General features: G+C 40.1%; 1 protein-coding gene across 3 annotated transcripts in view; it reads left to right on the forward strand.

Moving 5' to 3' along the window:
* sez6b (seizure related 6 homolog b) overlaps positions 1 to 20,014 on the forward strand; it is an 830,703-nt gene that overhangs the window by 663,388 nt on the left and 147,301 nt on the right. For all 3 annotated transcript variants that reach the window (XM_043718461.1, XM_043718459.1, XM_043718460.1), the window contains exons 6-7: positions 9,836 to 10,004; positions 11,859 to 12,025. In XM_043718461.1, the coding sequence (XP_043574396.1) occupies positions 9,836 to 10,004; positions 11,859 to 12,025 (336 nt within the window). The remainder of the gene's footprint in view (positions 1 to 9,835; positions 10,005 to 11,858; positions 12,026 to 20,014) is intronic.

The following is a 20,014-nucleotide window of genomic DNA, read 5'->3' on the forward strand; positions in this document are numbered from 1 at the left end:
CAAACACATATAGACAACCATCATGTGGAAATTTTGATTTGTCTCTCTTGCTTAGAATGTTTTCAGCCATTTCTGGTATGGGCTCTGCAAGAAAATAGAAAGAAAATTGTATTACAGCTTTCCAATGTGAAGACAGAAGAGCTTAAGTATCATCAAGTCAGTAGATGACTATTAACAATTGTTAAATGAGAAAATGATTGTTAAATGAGAAAATGATAACAAAACGATTGGGTCATTAGTCATTCTCTCTTCTTTAACCAAACAAGACTTTTTTTTGTTCTGAATTGGTGCCAAAACAGCTCAGCGCCAAAGTAATGAGCGCCAAAACAGTTTAGAGCCCAAAACGGTGTGGCCAAATGATCGGCGCCAAATGATCGGCGCCAAATAGTCCCATTCATATCCCTTGTGCCTTTTTTCAACAATGGTCCTACATTCAGAGACCTCCAATCTTCCAGGACCTGTATCCAGTAAGGACTGGAAAATGATCCTCAGCGCATCTTTTATGACCTTGTTGGCTCCTCTAACAACCTGATTTACAATTCATCTAGCCTTAGTGATTTGTCCCCATCAAGAACGTTAATACCTGTAGCATTTTCTGTCTGATTATGCTTATTGTACTTAATATTTTGCATGTCTCCTCTGTAACTAGAATGACTGCATCATCCTATTCCTTTGTGGAAAAAGAGACAAAGTTCTCAGTTAGAACTCTGCCCTCCTTATCTGTATCTATGCACAAGATCCCATGTATATCTCTGATAGGCCCTACCCTTAACTTTGTCATCCTGTTGTTCTCAAAGTAGTGCTAAAACATCTTCGGATTTTCATTGATTTTCCAGCTAATATTTTTCACTTTTGCTCCTCATTTTCTATTTTCCATTTTCCGTTCACCCTTGTACTTTTTACACTCCTCTGCATTTTCTGAAGTAAGAAATTTCCGAAGGCTAAATCTAAAATTGCACTCCATTGGGCTCGTTATGTGCTCTCTGCAAAAAGTTCTTTTGAATGTAGTTCAAGAATTTTGTGTCATGTCTGCCTTTCATTGTTTATATCCTAGTTGAGGCAGTATGGTGACTCAGGGGTGGCATGGTGGCTCAGTAGTTACCACTATTGCCTCACAGGACCAGGGTCCCAGGTTTGATTCCAGTCTTGGGTGACTGTCTGTGTGGAGTTTGCACATTCTCCCTGTGTCTGTGTGGGTTTCCACCTACAATCCAAAGATGTGTAGATCAGGTGAATTGGCCATGCCAAATTGCCCATAGTGTTTGGTGCATTGGTCAGAGGAAAATGGTTGGGTAATGACTTGTTGGGCCGAAGGGCCAGTTGCCACAGTGTGGGGAATCTAATCTTGATAATAGGGTGGTTGAAGTCCCCCAACTATTTATTGCTTTTGCACTCAGAAAGTTGCCAACATATTTGCTCCTCTATCAGTCTCCCGTGACTTTGGGGTCAATATTACATAACTAACAGTGTGACTTGATGTTTCATTCAGTATGCCATCCCTCCTCCCAGCTGTACTTGATTATTTAGCTAATAATGCTGCAGCTTCACTTTTTGAAAATCCTCTTGCTTATTCGGCCTGAAATACCTATATTCAGGAATGTTGAATTGCTAGACTTGTCCCTTTTTAACCTGCCCAAAATATCGACTCACCTGATCCTCAGATGTTGCCTGACCTGCTGTGTTTTTTCCAGCGCCACACTATATCTACTTGTCCCTCTTTAAGCCAAATTCCTGTTATCGCAATGATGAAGCTCAATGCTAGTGTAATTTCCGGTAACTGAACTTCTCAAGCAATTTAAAGTTTGACATTTCTTTGGGTTTTGGGAGTGCAACTGACTTTTGAAAATAAGAAGTGATGGTTCTTTGGAATTAAAGTGCCCCTGAAAGAAGAACCGGAGGAAGGAAGAGAGGCAAAGGAATCTATGGAGGGAATTACAAGGCTTAGGGCCCAGGCAACTGAGGACACAGCCATGAAATAGTGATGATTAAAGTCAGGAAGGCTCATAATTGTAGGCCAGGAGGCTACAAAGATAGGCAACTGTGGAGTCATAGAATCATAGAGTTGTACAGCACAGAAACAGACCCTTTGGTCCAACTTGTCCATGCTGGTCAGATATGCTCATATAATCTAGTCCCATTTGCCAGAACTTGGCCCATATCCCTCTAAACTTTACTATTCATGTACCAATCCAGATGCCTTTTAAATATTGTAATTGTACCAGCCTCCACCACTTCCTCCAGCAGCTCATTCTGTACATGCACCACCCTTTGTGAGAAAAAGTTGCCCTTAGGTCCCTTTTAAATCTATCCTCTCTCACTCTAAACCTATGCCCTCTAGTTCTAGACTCCCCCATCCCAGGGAAAAGATCTTGTCTATTTACCCTATCCATGTCCCTCATGATTTTATGAACCTTTATAATGTCACCCCTCGCCTCCAATGTTCCAGGGAAAACAGCCCCAACCTATTTAACCTCTCCCTATAGCTCAAATCCTCCAATCCTGGCAACATCCTAAAAAACGTTTTCTGAACCCTTTCAAGTTTCACAACATCCTTCTGATAGGAGGGAGACCAGAATTGCACACAATGTTCCAAAAGTGATCTAACCAATGTCCTGTATAGCTGCAACATGACTTCCTAACTCCTATACGCAGTGCTCTGACCAATACCAAATGCCTCATGGAAGATTTTGAAAATAAGGATGAGAATTTTTAAAATCAAGTCCCCATTTGACCAGGAGTCAGTACAGACCAGAGAATTCCCTCCGTAGTGGCATTATGGGTCTACAAAACAGTAAATGCAGCAATTCAATGAGGCAGCTCACCACTACCTTCTCAAGGGCAATAAGTGCTGGCCCAGCCAGCGACACCCATATCCCATGAATGGATTCTGTAAAATACTGGAAAGGTGAGTGAAGTGAACTTCGTGAAAGTTAAGACATGGCTGCAGAGATTTGAAGTTCACAGGCAGAGGAAAGTTTGCCTGGATAGATGTGCACTGAAACAATCAAGTCTGAAGAATTGGCCATGCTAAATTGCCCGTAGTGATACATGTAGGGGTATGGGTGGGTTGCGCTTTGGCGGGGCGGTGTGGACTTGTTGGGCCGAAGGGCCTGTTTCCACACTGTAAGTAATCTAATCCTCTTCTTAAGAAAAAGTGGATGGCACGGTGGCACAGTGGTTAGCACTGCTGCCTCACAGCGCCAGAGACCCGGGTTCAATTCCCGCCTCAGGCGACTGACTGTGTGGAGTTTGCACGTTCTCCCCGTGTCTGCATGGGTTTCCTCCGGGTGCTCCGGTTTCCTCCCACAGTCCAAAGATGTGCAGGTAAGGTGAATTGGCCATGCTAAATTGCCTGTAGTGTTAGGTAAGGGGTAAATGTAGGGGTATGGGTGGGTTGCGCTTCGGCGGGTCGGTGTGGACTTGTTGGGCCGAAGGGCCTGTTTCCATACTGTAATGTAATCCAAAAAATAACAATGGCATAGATGAGTGTGCAACCCATGGTCAGCCATGACCAAGAGGGGCCTCAACTCAACAGATGAGGGTTTCTGCAACAGGTAAGCAGAGGCAAGGTCAAAGTTAGGCAAAGTTGCAAAGGTGCAAACAGTTGGTTTCAATGATGGCTGCGGTAAGAGCGTGAGACAATATTCTTGCCCATACGTAGCTCCATTCAATCCTAATTGGGACACTTCACTTCCTCCCCAAGTTTTCCATTTTCAGCTCGAGCTGCATTGACCTCTTCTGTATTGACCTCTTCAGTAACTCTATGTAAACCATGTAACGTAATCAATGAAATAGCTACACAGATTAAAATTTAATGATTCATTGCTCCATTCCTAGAGAAAAAGAAATCAATGTAATGTTTTTCAACTAAAACTGACCTCAGCAACACTGAAAAATCTACTTGAAGATTTTCCCTGTAGATACAGTCATGTCTGAAAGGTTTTCTCGAGCTTTTAAATCTAATTAGTATTCTGGTAAAAAATATCTTTGCGTTTTTTAAAACATGTCCTTTGGCTCTAAAGAATTATTTGTGTCTATGTGTATGCAAGGTTAATACATGGACAGATTTCCTGTGCTGGGTTTGTCTGCAGTGACCTTTGAAGCCTCAAGTTTCTAACCCAGAAAGTCAGAGCTTTCAGCAAAGGCAGAGCTGGCATTTCAATCTGAGGCAAGCCTGATCACTGCAGTACAAAGCATTTGTCTGTCTAGACACATTTTTACAAGACCTTTTTGCCCTTGAAAACAGGCTTCCTTAGGTTTAGAAGATGCACCAATTTGCTTCTAGGCACGAGTAACAAATTCCCACAATTAAGCCAGTGAGCACATGTAGTCAGCTTTCATTGATGAGTCTTAAATTTTCACCCTCTGTTCTTGCTCAGCAGCAACAGCTGGAATCAGACAGACAATTTGCCACTGGAGCAAGTTGCTTTGAGAGCTTGAATTGTAAACTGCTTGTAGATTGTGCAAGACTCGCATTAAGCTCCTCGATGAAATTGGAATCAAGGCTAGCTTTTAGAAAACCTGCCAACTCTGCTTTTAGATTGTCGCTGGTCATGTGACACCTCAGTCTCAAAAGCTGGTGGCTCTTGCACAGGTCCAACGTAGTGCAAAGCCAGCTTTATACTAGTGGAACATTCACCTTATATTCTGTTGTTAGATTCCAACTTGAGTGATGTACCCTTCCCTTCAGTTGATGCATTAAAAGTACAGTACTGAAATATTTTCAATATTTGTACAAGTCTATAGGGTTACGATTTCTTTGTGTTTTAGAGAGCCAGGATCAATACTTGCCAGGGGCATGAACACTGACCTTTAGCAAGTGGTAATATAGCTCCATGTTTCAATTGAAAGATACATTTATTGCTTTCAGTGTATGCATTGGAGAATTGAATCCCTTTCCATGTGTATGAATGCTGAATGAAAACACAAGTGGCTTATTGCTGAGAAAATGAGACATGCTGTTGTTGAAGCTTTTTATCTCACTATCATTGAGATCAGCCATAATCTAATCAAATGGGTGGTGTAGGCTTGAGGAGCCAATTGGTTTACTCCTGTTCCTATTTCCTACTGGTTTGTAATGTTATGGACACACATAAGAATACCAAATCTCAAACTAAGCAGCAACTTATACTGCATGATAAAAGGATGCTGACTGGCAAGTAGACCCTGATTAGTCAAGGTTTGCCAATGAGAATGCATCAGTGAACAGTTATTTCCCAGGCTGGTGTTGCATTGGAGAAATTGCAATGACTGGACATATTCTTTCGGTTTGTAGAAAGCAAGACCTAGCATATTAGTAAAGGTAGTTTTTAGCAAACATAATTGAGCCATGCTTTGTTTCCAATTGTGGATCTTAAGTTGGTTGTTCGTGTTTGTGTGATTGTCCCTTGGAACATGCCAATGTATGACAAGAATTTGTGTATGGTGTCTTTAACATGAGAGTAGGGGTACTGTTGCATTGCAACTACAACATGGTTCTTGCTGACCAGGAAACTGCTCTTGCTATAGGTAGTTTGGAAGGAATTGCAGATTAATAATCCACCAAAGTCTTTCACAGCTGCTACCCACCAATTCTGTCCATTCTACTCACAAGGCATCACCAAAAATTGAATTCTTCTGAAACGCACAAGAACAGAAATTGCTGGAGAAACCCAGCAGGTCTGGCACCATCTGAAGAGAAAACAAAGTTAGTGTTTTGAGTCTAGTGACTCTAGGGAAAAAATGATAAATCAAAGATGGTTTCCAAGTGGATCAGTTACTTTGTACTCCTTACAAACCAGGTAAAACACCCAGAGAAACACATCTGAACATGTCGCTGAAGGAGGATTATTTAAACATTGGAACCAGAAAGCAAAAACCACTGAACTCACTTTCTTGTACCTCTGCCAATAATCTATTTTCTGTATATGTGTGTGAGTGTAAGAGGGAGTTAACAAGAGGATTAAAGTTTTCGTTAGCAATGTTATATACCAATGGTTTATATCTGTTTACCTTTAATGAGTCTAATTCCATGTCATAAATAATAAATCTTGGTTAGTACAGAAACCTGGCTCATGCTTTCTACCAACCTTGATCGGAAAGTATGGTTACTGGAGGTACACTGCATGTTTTAAGCAAAACTTCACCATTTGATATGACTCCAGGAAAAGCAGAACTTGATTTATGGCCCATTGTCTCCAGTGGGTCATCACAGGCTGAGAGAAACAGATTTCTGGAGTCTCAAGGAATCTAAAGGTATAGGGGAGGTAGATGGGCATGTCAGTTGCAGCCCAAGATCACACATGATCATATTGGAAGCAGAAGCGGAGCAGGCTTGATGGGCCCACCTGTTCTCCTTTTCCTTGTGTTCTTAGATATGTCGAGGATTCTATGGCCAACCTGCTGCCCAGCTGGTGCGGTCTGTAAGTGGGCAGTGTGCAGTAGAAGAGTCTGTCATGACATCGTCCCTCGAGGAATTGCATTACCTTCATTCAATGACATGCCAGACTGAAGTATGAAGCATACTCCTTGGGAAGACACCTGTTACTGGATATTCTCCCGGGCAATAGGTTAATAAACTATCCCAGGGCAGCAAGTCACTGAATTTGTTGGCCATGTTCATGATTAAGGCATTTCCCCTTCAATTAAATTTCCTTTATCATTTTAAACATTTTCTTTTCTCCCGATACCTCACCACAGGAGCCTCGGGTACCCAAGGCACATCTGTGTTTCCGACTTGTGCCTTCTGCAATTGTCACATGCTTATTGAACCTCCAGGTGAGGTCACAGGCTCACTTGCACTCATCAACTAAATTCACAGCAGCAAAGGTCGTGTTGAGCGGTTCTGGTCTTTCATCAGCTGCACCCCAAGATGGCAAAACGTTCAACACCCAAACCTCACTATTCAAAAGAGCTCATGCTTCATTTTGTAGATTCAGACCTCAGTCAAAGAAGTCATACAAAATCCACTTGATCCTACACTGGCTAAGTTAGGCTTCAAATTTACATTAAAATTTACTTGCACAATCACAAGCTTAAAACCTGCTGTGAGCCAATACAGCCAGGCAGTATGATCAGAACTAATTATGTCTTTCAGCATTACAATGTATTTGTTTGATGTATTTAAGAATAGTATTAACACTATTAACACTGCTGGAAACAGGTTTAGCAACAAAAATAAGAACTTCTGTAAGGGCATTCAGACGTTCTTTGATTTCTTATGACATAAAATTAGTGAAAATATTTTTTAAAAATAAGATGCTGAGCCATTAAATGGTCTTTTGATGCTTATTGGTCAGCTTAATGGTAAATTACATATGTTTGGATGTGAAGAACTTTCAAACAGCCAACAAAGAACTTGAATACAATTTGAAGATCCTTCCTGAACTGACAGATTTTTACCATTTTACCCAAGAGCAAGGAGGAGAAAGGGACGGATGATGAAATTTAAAGGCAAAGTTTCATTCAGGCAAATTGAATCCTGACCTGATCTCAGGCATAGCTTCCTAATGTTTAAAGATCCCTTGTCTTCTCCATCAGTTCAGCCAATTCTACCCAGAGATGGCACTGACTCGAACTAATATTAATGAACAGAAACTTGATCCTAAAACAATTATCCTGACAGGAGAACTGATGGGTTCTTAAAATCTTAATGGCGTGATCTTTTAATATTTATTCATTCCACAAGTATATCAACAAATGTTTTAACTTTTGCATCTTTCAAGTCTCTAATTTGTTTTCTAATTTGCAAATTTTGGAAAATATTTCTGCTCATGGGAGGATATTGCCTTAATGAATGTTCTGGAATAGTCAGGAAAAATCATTCCTCCCTACAGCTCTTTCCATATCACCTCAAGTGTCAGTTCAGGCATGGATTTCAAAAGAGAAACATATTTTGACAGAAGATCTTTGAGAAAGTGGTAGATACCTTGGATGTAGAAAATGCAATAGAAGAAATGTACACAGTATAGACTTTCAGAAATCCTTTTTCAATGTTTCAGTCAGTGACTGAAAGGGAAAGGATCAATGAGAGTTAACAATCTGAATGAGAAACCAGAGTCGAGAGTACAGACTGCAGGAATTAGAAGCACATTTTGGACTTGTGGGCCTACACTCACAGGATGCGAAGCTAATTCAAACTTATCGTGCAGAAGAGCATCAGAAACATGGAATAGGGATGACCAATCAAGCCCGTCAAGCTTGGTGTTTCGAATGAAAGGTTAAGCTATTAATGCATAGTTATTGTCAGGTAATAATCAGTGGTTGATTATATTAGGAAAACAAAATCCATTAATTGAAGGCCAGAAACTACGCAGTGTGTTATTAGATAATGCATAACGTTATTAATGTGGTTTATTTTCTCCATTGTTGTAAATAATAGATCAACAACAAATTACATTTAAATAACATCTTTGCAGAAACCATTTAAAAATGTTTTGCAAGGAAAAGCACTGCGTACAAATTGTAATTTAAGGAGGGTTGAGGCAAACAGCCTGACCCCAGAAGACTATCACAGTTGTCTATCCCCAAGGGGACAAAGGCTGTGGATGAGGCTGTTTCCAATATTTAGTGGGTGGTGAATAAAACAGGCAATGAGGTGATGATGGAAGAAAGTAGTCATAAGAATGAGTACTGAGGATAAAGCTCAGCTCAACTTACAGGTGAGGAAATATATAAATGTATTCAGGAAAACGTAGAAATCATATTTAAGGTCATGTCACAGAGGATATAAAGCTAGGCACAGCTGGTATTATTTACAATTTACTTTTAGGAGAGGAGTTGAGATAGGTGTTATCTCAAATGCTGTCAAACTCTGTAACCTTATTAAATAGCTTATGTCTGCTCTCTTTGGTGGATTAAATTAGTAAAACATGTGAAAAACATTTGATGGGAGGGACAATTTGCTGTGTTTTATATTATTTATATTTGTTATTGCTCTACAGGTAGCCATTGTGCTTGAATGTTTTTTTTATTTATTGTAATAATTCTCTTCATTGAATTTAATTTTAATCATTGTTTCAAACTTGAATCATGAATTTCAGAACAGATGCCTCACAGTATGATAAAAAACAGTTTTCAAGGAGTATCAAAAAGCTTATTCTCCATCCTTATCTCTTCATTCGCTAAAATAAGGATTAAATTTGTTTAAATCCATCAATTTGGGTACACATCTTAATTATTCTTTTTCAAGAAATGCAAAGAAACATCCGTTATTTCAATACGAATAGAGATCCAAAGCAGTGCAGTGCTAGGGCCACTGAAAGGCAGGACAATTAACTTGGCGGTGAAATAACCTATCCACCCCTGATGAAAAAGTAGCTGACTGCAGCAAGACTGTTTTATTGTATTAATGTGATCCCGGCATTTGCAATCTCACAAATGTTTCACGTATCATCAGGCACTCGTGTCACCAAGCCTGACTTCCAATAACACATCCATTTCTGTGAGACAACTGTAAATACGACAACAGCTCTGGCATTGCCCAATATCTGTAAAATATTTACATATAAATATAATATGTGTGCATGAGTGGTGTTCCAATTTACATCTACGTGTATGTATTTGACAATGCTGGCACTGTCACAGAATGTAACTTTATGTAATAATTTTCACATGCAGTAACTAGACGAACATTGTGAAACCATAACAAACACAACTGTCTGAGAAGAAACTCCAAAGATGCAACTCATGTTTTTGTGCAACTCAGCACTGTCTTACCACCAGCTTTCTTAAAGCTGTGTTAACATTCCATTGCAAATGGAGCAAAGAGCCAAGAAGTAATTGTTTTAGATGTTCTTCCTGGGATTCTTTCAGCTGAGGAATGGGCGCTGAATAAACTGCAATTTTTCTCTTACAGCTACCTGTGGGGGATTAATTCGAAATGCAACTGTAGGCCGCATCACGTCGCCCAACTTTCCGGGTAACTATAGCAACAACCTGACCTGTTACTGGTTGATTGAAGCTCCAGAAGGACAGAAGTTACATTTGCACTTTGAGAAAGTTGCATTGGCTGAAGACGATGACAGGTAAATGTAACCTCTTATTCTGTTCTGTACTGTAAGCTGCATTGCCCTGGCCGTATGAACTTGGGCTATTTGGAATTATCCTGTGAACTGAAATTTAATCATGACTGGAATCTATCCTCGTGACTGCAGCACTTTTCAAGAAGTAAGTGGATAAATTAGGTGTTAAGCTGTGCACAAGACTGTATTTTAAAGAACCTTATATGTTCCCGGGCTCTGAATTTCCAAATTGTCTTGTCAAAGATAACTTATAACTGAATTGGTTGGCTGGAAGAAAAGGTTTGAGGCTTGGGGAAACATAGGCCTTCAGACTGTGCAACCAACAAGAATTCTCCAGATGTTCAGTTTCTGGGAAATCATAATCAAAGCACTTGAATGAAATAATTTATGTTGTCCCTTACTTGCATTCAAGAAGAAAGTAGATACACAGTTTGAAAGAAATGCTTAGTTCTTCAATAAGAACATAAGATGTAGGAACAGAGTAGGCCATTCAGTTTATCAAGTCTGCTCCACTATTCAAGAAGATCATGGTGGATCTGATAATACTCAACCCACTTTCCTGCCTCCCCATAACCTTCAATTCCCTTCCTGATTATAAATCTATCCACCTCAACTTTGAATTTAATCATTGACTCATGCTTGACCGCCTTCTAAACTAAAGCATCCCTCAGTTGGAGTACCCACTGAGAGAAGAACTTCCTTCTCATCTTAATCTTAACTGCATGACCCCTTAATCTGAGAATATACCCGCTAGTCCTAGACTGTTCCACAAGGGGAAGCAACCTGTCCACAAACACTCTGTCAAGCTCTAAGAATCCTTTATGTTTCAAAAAGGCAAATATGTAAATTAAATGCTTGCAGATTTTGGGTGATTATATAAACAAGGATCAAAAATTGTTAACGATAAGGAAGGAAAGAATAGGGATATATGTGGTATTTTTGAACAGGCTGTATGTAATGGAGCAGCATGAGAATCAATGCTGATAATGTCGCTGTTTATAATCTATTTTAATAATTTGGATGAAGAGCCTTTAAGTAATGTCTCTAGGCTAATTCAGAATGTTAGGCGGAGATGAGTACTGCAGATGCTGGAGATTTGAGTCAAGATTAGTGTGGTGCTGGAAAAGCACGGCAGGTCAGGCAGCATCCAAGGAGCAGGAAAATCTATGTTTCGGGCAAAAGCCCTTCAACAGGAAGGGTTTCATTCCTGATGAAGGGGTTTTGCCCAAAACATCGATTTTCCTGCTCCTCGGATACTGCCTAACATGCTGTGCTTTTCCAGCGCCACACTAATCTTGACTGGAATTCAGAATGTTAGTTAAGAGGAGGATTCAGAGAGATGGCAAGGAGATGTAGACAGGTTAATTGAGTGGGAAACCCGGGAAAATAATCTGAAGAAGTATGAGTTTATTCACTGTGGTGGTAATAATAGGAATGCAGATTTTGTTGAAAAATAATGTAAAACTTGTAAATTTTGATATTCAGAGTACATTTGGAATGTACTCATACAAGGAACATTGAGAATTAACACTCAGGTGCATCAAACAATTGGGAAGGTAAATGGCATGTTGAGGTTTATTGCAAAAGGATTGGAAAACAAGAATAGAAATGTCTCGCTACAATTGACAGAGCTTTGAGGAGGCCACACCTGGAATAGTGTCCATAGGACTAGTATCTATATTCCAAGAATGGTTACCTCAGTATCTAAGGAGCAAGTGGGAAAGTGACTGAAGATCAAACATGATTGGATTGAATGGCAGAACAGGTTTGAGGGCCTTATGCCTACTTGGTCAACTGTGTAAACTTTAACTTAACATATCTTTTCAAATAAGCACTCAAGTTTCTCTTCTTTGCCAGGCTCATAATTCGAAATGGGAACAGTATTGACGCTCCTTCAGTTTATGACTCCTATGAAGTGGAGTATCTGCCCATTGAAGGCATCGTCAGTGATTCACAGCATTTCTTCATTGAATTGACTACTGACAGTTCTGGTATATCTACTGGAGTAGCTTTAAGATATGAAGGTAATTATTCAAAGCATGGATGATCATTTGTTTAGTTTTATTTGAAAAATATAAGAAAAGCAATGAAAACTTGTGATTTTTGTTTCTGAGGAAGCTCAGGGCCCAAAGTTTGCTGTGACAAAGTATTGTTCATCTCTCAACGCGGTTGCCCACAGTCATTTAGTATATCAATGGTGGGTTTCCACTCTCCTGGCATCTATTTGAATTTAGCTCCCTCTACAGGTGAAACAGTGGCATCTATGAGTAGGGCAAGGGAGAAAGAAGTTGTCGACAGCTCAGATTGAAGAATTCTCAAGCAGACAGCAAAGCAGGAAATAGATGTTTTATTTAAATCATTGTACAGGAGGCAAAATAATTATTTGGATGTGCACATGGGAGGAAATTAAATTTGTAAAGGAGCAAATTAGGAAAATGAAGGATAAATGTAAAAAAACTGTGACATTAATTTTTCTGAACGTATGAGAGTCCACAATTGTCAAGTTAATCTTTCAGGGCCAGAGAGGTTCGGCAATGATTTACTACTCAGTAAAATCAATTCAGATATTTCTGCATGAACTTATTTTAATTTTCAAAAATATATTTTATTCATAAAATATCTTTACATACATACAGTCACTAAAGCAATTCGGTTCTGTACAGTAGCAGTCGGAAGAAATAAACAAACATTGGAGTTTGACTCTACCCAACAAACAAACTAAAGGCTTTTCTCCCTTGTACAAGACTATATTTGAGGCACTGGGAGGGTCTGATAACTGAATGGGTTTCCAGCATCTGCAGTCCTTGTTTTTACCTAGTTAATTTTAACCCTATTGCGAATCCTCTTGTGAGGATGCCTGCCTTGAAGAAGTTTTCCTCCTCTCTCTACAAGAATCTCAGTGGGTTTCTCTCTCACTGCAACCTCCAGGTCATCTCTCCTTTCTCCCCACCCCTAACCCTCTTTCATTTATCTCTCCATTCTGCAGGCACCCTGCCTCTATTCCTGATGAAGGGCTTTTGCCCAAAAAAGTCGATTTTCCTGCTCCTCGGATGCTGCCTGACCTGCTGTGCTTTTCCAGCACCACTCTAATGTAGACCCCAATTTAACTTTGGTAGGAAGACACCAGACAGTGGTCTTTCCCAGGCTTTTCTGTGTCCCTCAGCACGTGGTCCTGGATCTTGGAATATCTCAGTTTGTAACACTCTGTCAAGATCAACTCCTTGCTCTGGAAGACTAGCAAGTTTCAGGCAGACCAAAGAGCGTCTTTCACTGAGTTGATGATACTCCAGGTGCAGTAGATGATTGTGTTTGTGTTCGTTCTGTGGAACAGACCGTGGAGCACTGGGTCATGTATCATGCAGCTGCTCGGGATGAACCTCGAGAAGAACCATGACATCTCTCTCCAGACTTCCTTCGTAAAGACACATTCCAGCAGGAGATGTGTGATAGTCTTAACCACCCACCTCTCCCCCTGCAGCTGCTTCAAGGGCAGCATGCGGTGGCGCGCAGAGTTCGGGTATACATGAAGGATCTCACAGGTCACCACGAGCCAAGGAATATCTTGGTGCTCATTGTAAAGTTCAGGTGATGAGGTATTCTGCCAAATGATACCGACAACCTGCTCAAAGAATGACCCAATAGGATCCATCCTCTCCTATGCCTGCCAGGTCTTTATCAAGCATTTATAGAATGAGAATAGTAAACAATTAGCCCACATTTCTGATCTGACATTGATCATTATGCACATGTGTGGACAGTAAGGAGCAGCCTCAACTTTATAAAGATGATAAAACCCAACCCATTGGAGGGAGATTTACTCAAAACTCTGGATTGGTACTTTAAGTACGATACTGATACTACAAACCCTATCAGTGACTTTTACTGCCAGCCAGTATTTTCAAGAGTCATGAACCCATAGTTTCATCATAATGAGCATTATGTGGTTTCAGAAGTCTGAGTGCCTTTGTACTTATTTCCGGGATCTAGATCTTGAGTAGCTTCCATAATAAGGTATTACCAGTTGTCCGACCACAACAGGCTCCAGAAGGACTCTGATTTCACCCTGACCTTTGATTCCTTTGAATGCAAGGGGTCCTATAGGTAAGGCTGATGAACTCAGGGCATGTATGGGTTCATGGGACTGGGATGCCACAGCTATTAAAACTTGGCTGAAGGAATGACAAGTCTGCCAGCTCAATGTTCCTGGTTTTAGACGCATTAGGAAGGATGGAAAGGGAGGCAAGAGAGGAGGGAGTGTAGTGTTTTTGATTAAGGAAAACATTACTACTGTAATTAGGGAGGATACTCCTGAGGGATCATCCATTGAAACAATATGGGTAGAAATAAGAAAGAGATGGTCACCGTAAGGGGATTGTACTATAGGACCCCTAATAACCAGAGGGTAATTGGGGAACAAATATGTAGAAATATATCAGGTATATGTAAGAATAATAGGGTTGGAATAGTAGGGGATTTTAATTTTCTAAACATTGACTGGGACTGCCATAGTGTTAAAGGCTTGGATGGTGAGGAAATTGTTAAATGTGTTCAAGAAAATTTTCTTTATCAATATGTAAATACCCTATTAGACAAGGAGCAAAACTTGACCTTCTCTTGGGAAATAAGACAGGAGAAGTGATAATAAGGGAACACTTTGGGATTAGTGATCATAATTCTATTAGATTCAAAATAATTGTAGTAAAGGATAAGCCTTCCATAAAAGTTAAAGTTCTTAATCAGAGTAAGGAAATTGTAATGGTATGAGAGAAAAACTTTCAAAAGTTGATTGGAGCAAACTATTCGCAGGTAGAGGGACATTTGATAAATGGGAGGCTTTCAAACGTGTGATAAAAAAAGTTCAGACTCATTATGTTTCTGTTAGAGTGAAAAGTAAAGCTGTTAGGAACAACAGATGAATAAAATTATTGAGGTTCTAGTCAAGGATAATAGAGAATCAGATATTAGATATAAACAGATGGGTTCAAATGAATCCCTTGAAGAGTATAGAGAATGTAGGGTGCTGTAAAGAGGGAAATCAGGAGGGAAAAGATGGGATAGGAGATGGCCTTGGCAAATAAGGTTAAGAATAATCCAAAGAGATTCCGCAAGTACTTTAAGAGCAAAAGAACAAATACAGAGAAAGTAGGGCCTCTTAAAGATCAATGAGATCATCTATGTGTTGAACCTCAGGAGACGGGAGAGATACTAAATGAATATTTCAGGCCAGTTTTTGCTGTGGATAAAGGAATGGAGGCTAGAGAACTTGAGGAAAACAGTTCACATTACAGAAGAGGAAGTGCTGAAAGTCTTAGAAAACATGAAGGTGGATAAGTCTCCAGGACCGGACCAAGTGTATCCCAGGATGTTGTGGGAAATTAGGGAAGCAATTGTGGGCCCCTTGCAGAAATATTTGTATCATCTATAAACATGGGGGAGGTGCCAGAGGACTGGAGGGTAACTAACATAGTGCTTTTATTCTATAAAGGTAGTAAAGAGAAGCCTGTGAACTATAGAATTGTGAGTCTGACATTGGTGGTGGGTAGGTTGTTGGAGGTGATTCTGAAAGATAGGATTTCCATTCACTTGGAGAGGTAGGGCATGATTAGGGATAGTCAGAATGATTTTGTGCGAGGGAAATCATGTCTCACAAACTTGATTGAGTTTTTTGAATAACCTAAAAGATTGATGAGGGCAGAGCAGTAGATGTTATTTACATGGACTTTACAAGGTTCTGCATGGTAGACTAATTAAAGTTAAATCACATGGGATTCGAGATGAGCTTGCCAGTTGGTTTGATGGTAGGAGACAGAGGGAGGTGATGGAGGGTTTTTTTTTTGGACTGGAGTTCTGTGACCAGTCGTTTTCTACATGGATCGATACTGTGTCCGCTTTTGTTGTCATTTGTATAAATAATTTTAATGAGAATTTAGGAGGTATGGTTAGTAAGTTTGTCGATGACCCAAAATTGTGGTAGAGTGGACAGTGAAGATTATCTATCATTACAAAAAAGATCTTGAGCAATTATGTCAATACACTGAGGAGTGGCAGATAGAGTTTAATTTGGATAAATGACATATTGCATTTTGGTAAAACAAACAAAGGGAGGACTTGTACAATTAATGGTCGCGCCCTGGATAGTGTTGTAGAACAGAGAGACATTGGGGTTCAGGTACATAATTTATTGAAATTTGCATCACAGGTCGATAAGGTAGTTAAGGAGGTGTTTAACACACTTGCCTTCATTGCTCAGACCATTGAGTATAGGTGTTGGGACATCATGTTGACTTTGTACAGGATGTTGATCAGACATCTTTTGGAGTACTGTGTAGAGTTCTGCTGTAGGAAGGATGTTTTAAATTGGATGGAGTTCAGAGAAGAGTTACCAGGATTGTGCTAGAAATGGAGGGTTTGAGGTATAAAGGTCCGCTGGATGGACTGGGGACTTAGGAGGCTGATGGATGGTGTTATAGAAGTTTATAAAGTTATGAAAGGCATAGATAAAGTGAATAGGAAGGATCTTTTTCTTAGGGTGGGGAGATTTAAAAACCTCATGAAGGGCAACATTTTTACTCAGAGAGTGGTTCGTATGTGGAATGAACTGCCAGAGGAAGTAGTGGATGCAGGTATAGTTCCAATGGTTAAAAACCATTTGGAAAATTACACGAGCAGGAAAGGTTTGGAGGGATGTGGGTCAAATGCAAGCAAGTGGGAACTAGTTTAGTTTAGGAACACAGTCAACATGATCTAGTTGGAGAGAAGGGTCTGTTTCCATGCTGTATGACTCTTCCCATCATCAAGGCTCCAGGTTTTCCCACATCTCCAAACCACACTCTCCCCTCCAACCCCATAGCCATTGTACTCTGTTTGAGAACCAACCGTTGGTGGCTTATGACTGGGAATGTTCTCTGCCACCAATCCTGTCTGTGTTCAGTCTAATTATCAATGGTAGAAGACAGAGGGTTTGTATGGGTCACAGAGTCATACAGCATGGAAACAGATCTTTCAGTCCTTAAAAAGAGAAGACAGTTTTCTGATATAAGGATTAATTTACTGAACAATCGCAGTGGGGGCCATCTACACTAGCTAGTTAGGCATGACTACCACTGTGGTGAGCTGGTCATATCTCAGAAGTTTTCACCGCAGCCTTGTGCAATGCTATCTGTTTCTCCACCTAAGACTGTGTTATATGGTCAGATTGTATTCAGCGAATGCAATTTCTATACTGCATCTTTAAGAACAATTTGTCTGATACAAGATCCTCAACAACAACAGCTCCAATTATCACCATCACTCATAATACTTTAGATGCTGTGTTTTGTCCTGGGGTGTTGACCTAACATACATGTTCTTCAAATCTGCTTTTCCCTTATCGCAATCTGGTTAGTGGTGGTGTATTTGTGGTGGATGATGCATGAAATGCTAAAAATAAGTGCTGAACTGAACTCCAAACCCACCCAGCTTCTCGGGGTTTCACTCAACAGAGGCTTCTGAGCTTTTGACGGTTCAATTTGATTTGGGTCACTACAGTGGAAATGCATTTATTCACTCACTGTACTGAAGAAATTGGAATGTTTTAAAATGATTTCCAGCTGCTCGCTTAAAGTTCAGATCTTGAACTTCGTGTCAGTAACAAAATAATCCATTAAAAAGTTTCCACGGACTTCCCCAAGGGGAACCTATCACAGGTTTCTCTGGATTTAAAGTGGCAACACTGTCATTCTGTTTCACTGAAGTTGTCGTTTCAGGAATGGAAATGGGAACTTTTTAAATTACTGAATTCATGTTGTAAATCTAAATTTCAGACCAGCAGGTGAACAGAGTGTGACTTTTGTTCTTCCTTCTCATCAGCATTGCTTCTTTCATTGATCCCTTTTTATTCTCACGCTTGATGACCTCTATCCCATCTGAGTTCAAATGCATTGTGCACCAATTGAATCCAGTGTGATAAAGCAATCTACTATAATCTCTTTTTCCACTGTACTAACTGCCTTTTCTACATCTGTTCTTGCTGTTACTAAAAGGGATTTTGTGAATTTTCCAACTTGACTTCGATCCCATTCTCAACTCTTAAATATGACAGTAGTGTTAGAGAGGGCATGGATCAGGTATCTAAGGACCTCAGGGCCTGCTGAGTAGAAGTCAAGTTCAGTCAGACCAATGTAGAAATGTTGGCTGTGAAATTGAGGATAATGAAATCAAGCACAATATCTGTGTGGAATCGGGCTCTTACAGGATGTCCCTCAGCCCTTTATGTATGAAGTTATCACAGAATTATATTGCACAGTGTAAAGGTGGCCACTGCTGGAGGTTACCAATACTTGACATTGTACCAATGCACAGAAGGTAATGTCACTGTAAATGCAGAGATTCAGTGCAGTTAGAAAGACAGCAAGACCTAAAGGAAAGAAATGAAAAAATCCTGTTTTCTTCTTGTCTGTCATATCAAGGCTTCTGCAGACAAACAAAGCAACAAGCACTATGCTTCTCTAAGCTAAGTGTTTAAAATACCTGTTATAAAATCCCTGTTACTGACAGTAGCCAGACCAGTGTTAACCGGGCTGTCCTGTGCAAAACTGGATGACTGGCTACTTTAACAGTTGTACCAGTCTGTGTCACCCAACTGCCCATACTGCTGTTTATTCTTCACACGAGCCTCCATCCCTCCCTCGAGTCCCATCAAAATGCCCTCCAGCATCCTCATAAATATCCTTTTGTTATTTATATCCTTCCATACAGTGGACAGTTCCTGATTCTGACAGTCTTCTGGGGAGAGGTGTGGGTCCTGAATTTCCTGGTATGACTATCTAATGTTTATGGCCACCACTTTGGTCACCCACAGAAGTGATACATCATTTTTCTGAGAACATCAGTTTTAGGAACCCAGTAAGACTGCAAGTTGGATCATTTTGCATAGATGAATCCAACCATTCTTACCATTTCCCTCAATCCTTTCTATTTCCAAAAATACATTAAATTCCCTCTTGCTCCCATTAATACATGCTGTTTCAATGACTTTGCTTGATTTATCCTGTGGCTATAATCATTTTGGATGAAGAAATTCAAGCTGATGCTCCTTTTTAAACTTGCCTCCTTATTTTTAACTCTTATCTCTAGCCTGGATCAGCTTTTATTCATTCGTTTCATAATTTTGAGGGTTGCAATTTGTGCATCTCTAGGTTCCTCGTAAATTTATACCCCAATAACCAGGAGAATTATCTTGATGTCATGGCAGTCCTATTGAGTGACTACAACATTCATTGAGAATTTGTACACACTTCAGCTCAGTTGTTAATACTGTGGCTATGTCACTGTATAATCCAAAACCTATACGAGAAAAAAACCCACTGTGAGTCACACCAGTACGGTGGTGCAGGAGAGATTGTTTGTGCACAAGCCATGCATGTAATAATGAATGACTAATCAATGCTGACAGAATGTGCTCCATTTTTTCATTAGCACAGTTTGCGTTCGCTGATGTGTGATCTTTTATTATATATAAAAAAAATTGCAGATGTGAAAAGAAGAAAGAGTTGCATTTATGCTAAGCTTTTTACAAAGTGACCATTTCCAATCACTCTGCAGTCAATGAAGATCTCTTGAAGTGCAGTCACTGTTGTAATGGAGCAACATGGCAACACTTGCACAAGCAAATGCTCCACAAACAACAAGGTGATAATGAGCATAAAATCTGTTTGTGTGGTGATGATCGGTGGATGGGTATTGGACTAGGAGAGCAGGAATAACATAGAACATAGAACATAGAACAATACAGCACAGAACAGGCCCTTCGGCCCACGATGTTGTGCCGAACTTCTAACCTAGATTAAGTACCCATCCATGTACCTATCCAAATGCCGCTTAAAGGTCGCCAATGATTCCGACTCTACCACTCCCACGGGCAGCGCATTCCATGCCCCCACCACTCTCTGGGTAAAGAACCCACCCCTGACATCTCCCCTATACCTTCCACCCTTCACCTTAAATTTATGTCCCCTTGTAACACTCTGTTGAAC

This window comes from Chiloscyllium plagiosum, chromosome 28, assembly GCF_004010195.1.
Source record: "Chiloscyllium plagiosum isolate BGI_BamShark_2017 chromosome 28, ASM401019v2, whole genome shotgun sequence".
NCBI lineage: Eukaryota > Metazoa > Chordata > Chondrichthyes > Orectolobiformes > Hemiscylliidae > Chiloscyllium > Chiloscyllium plagiosum.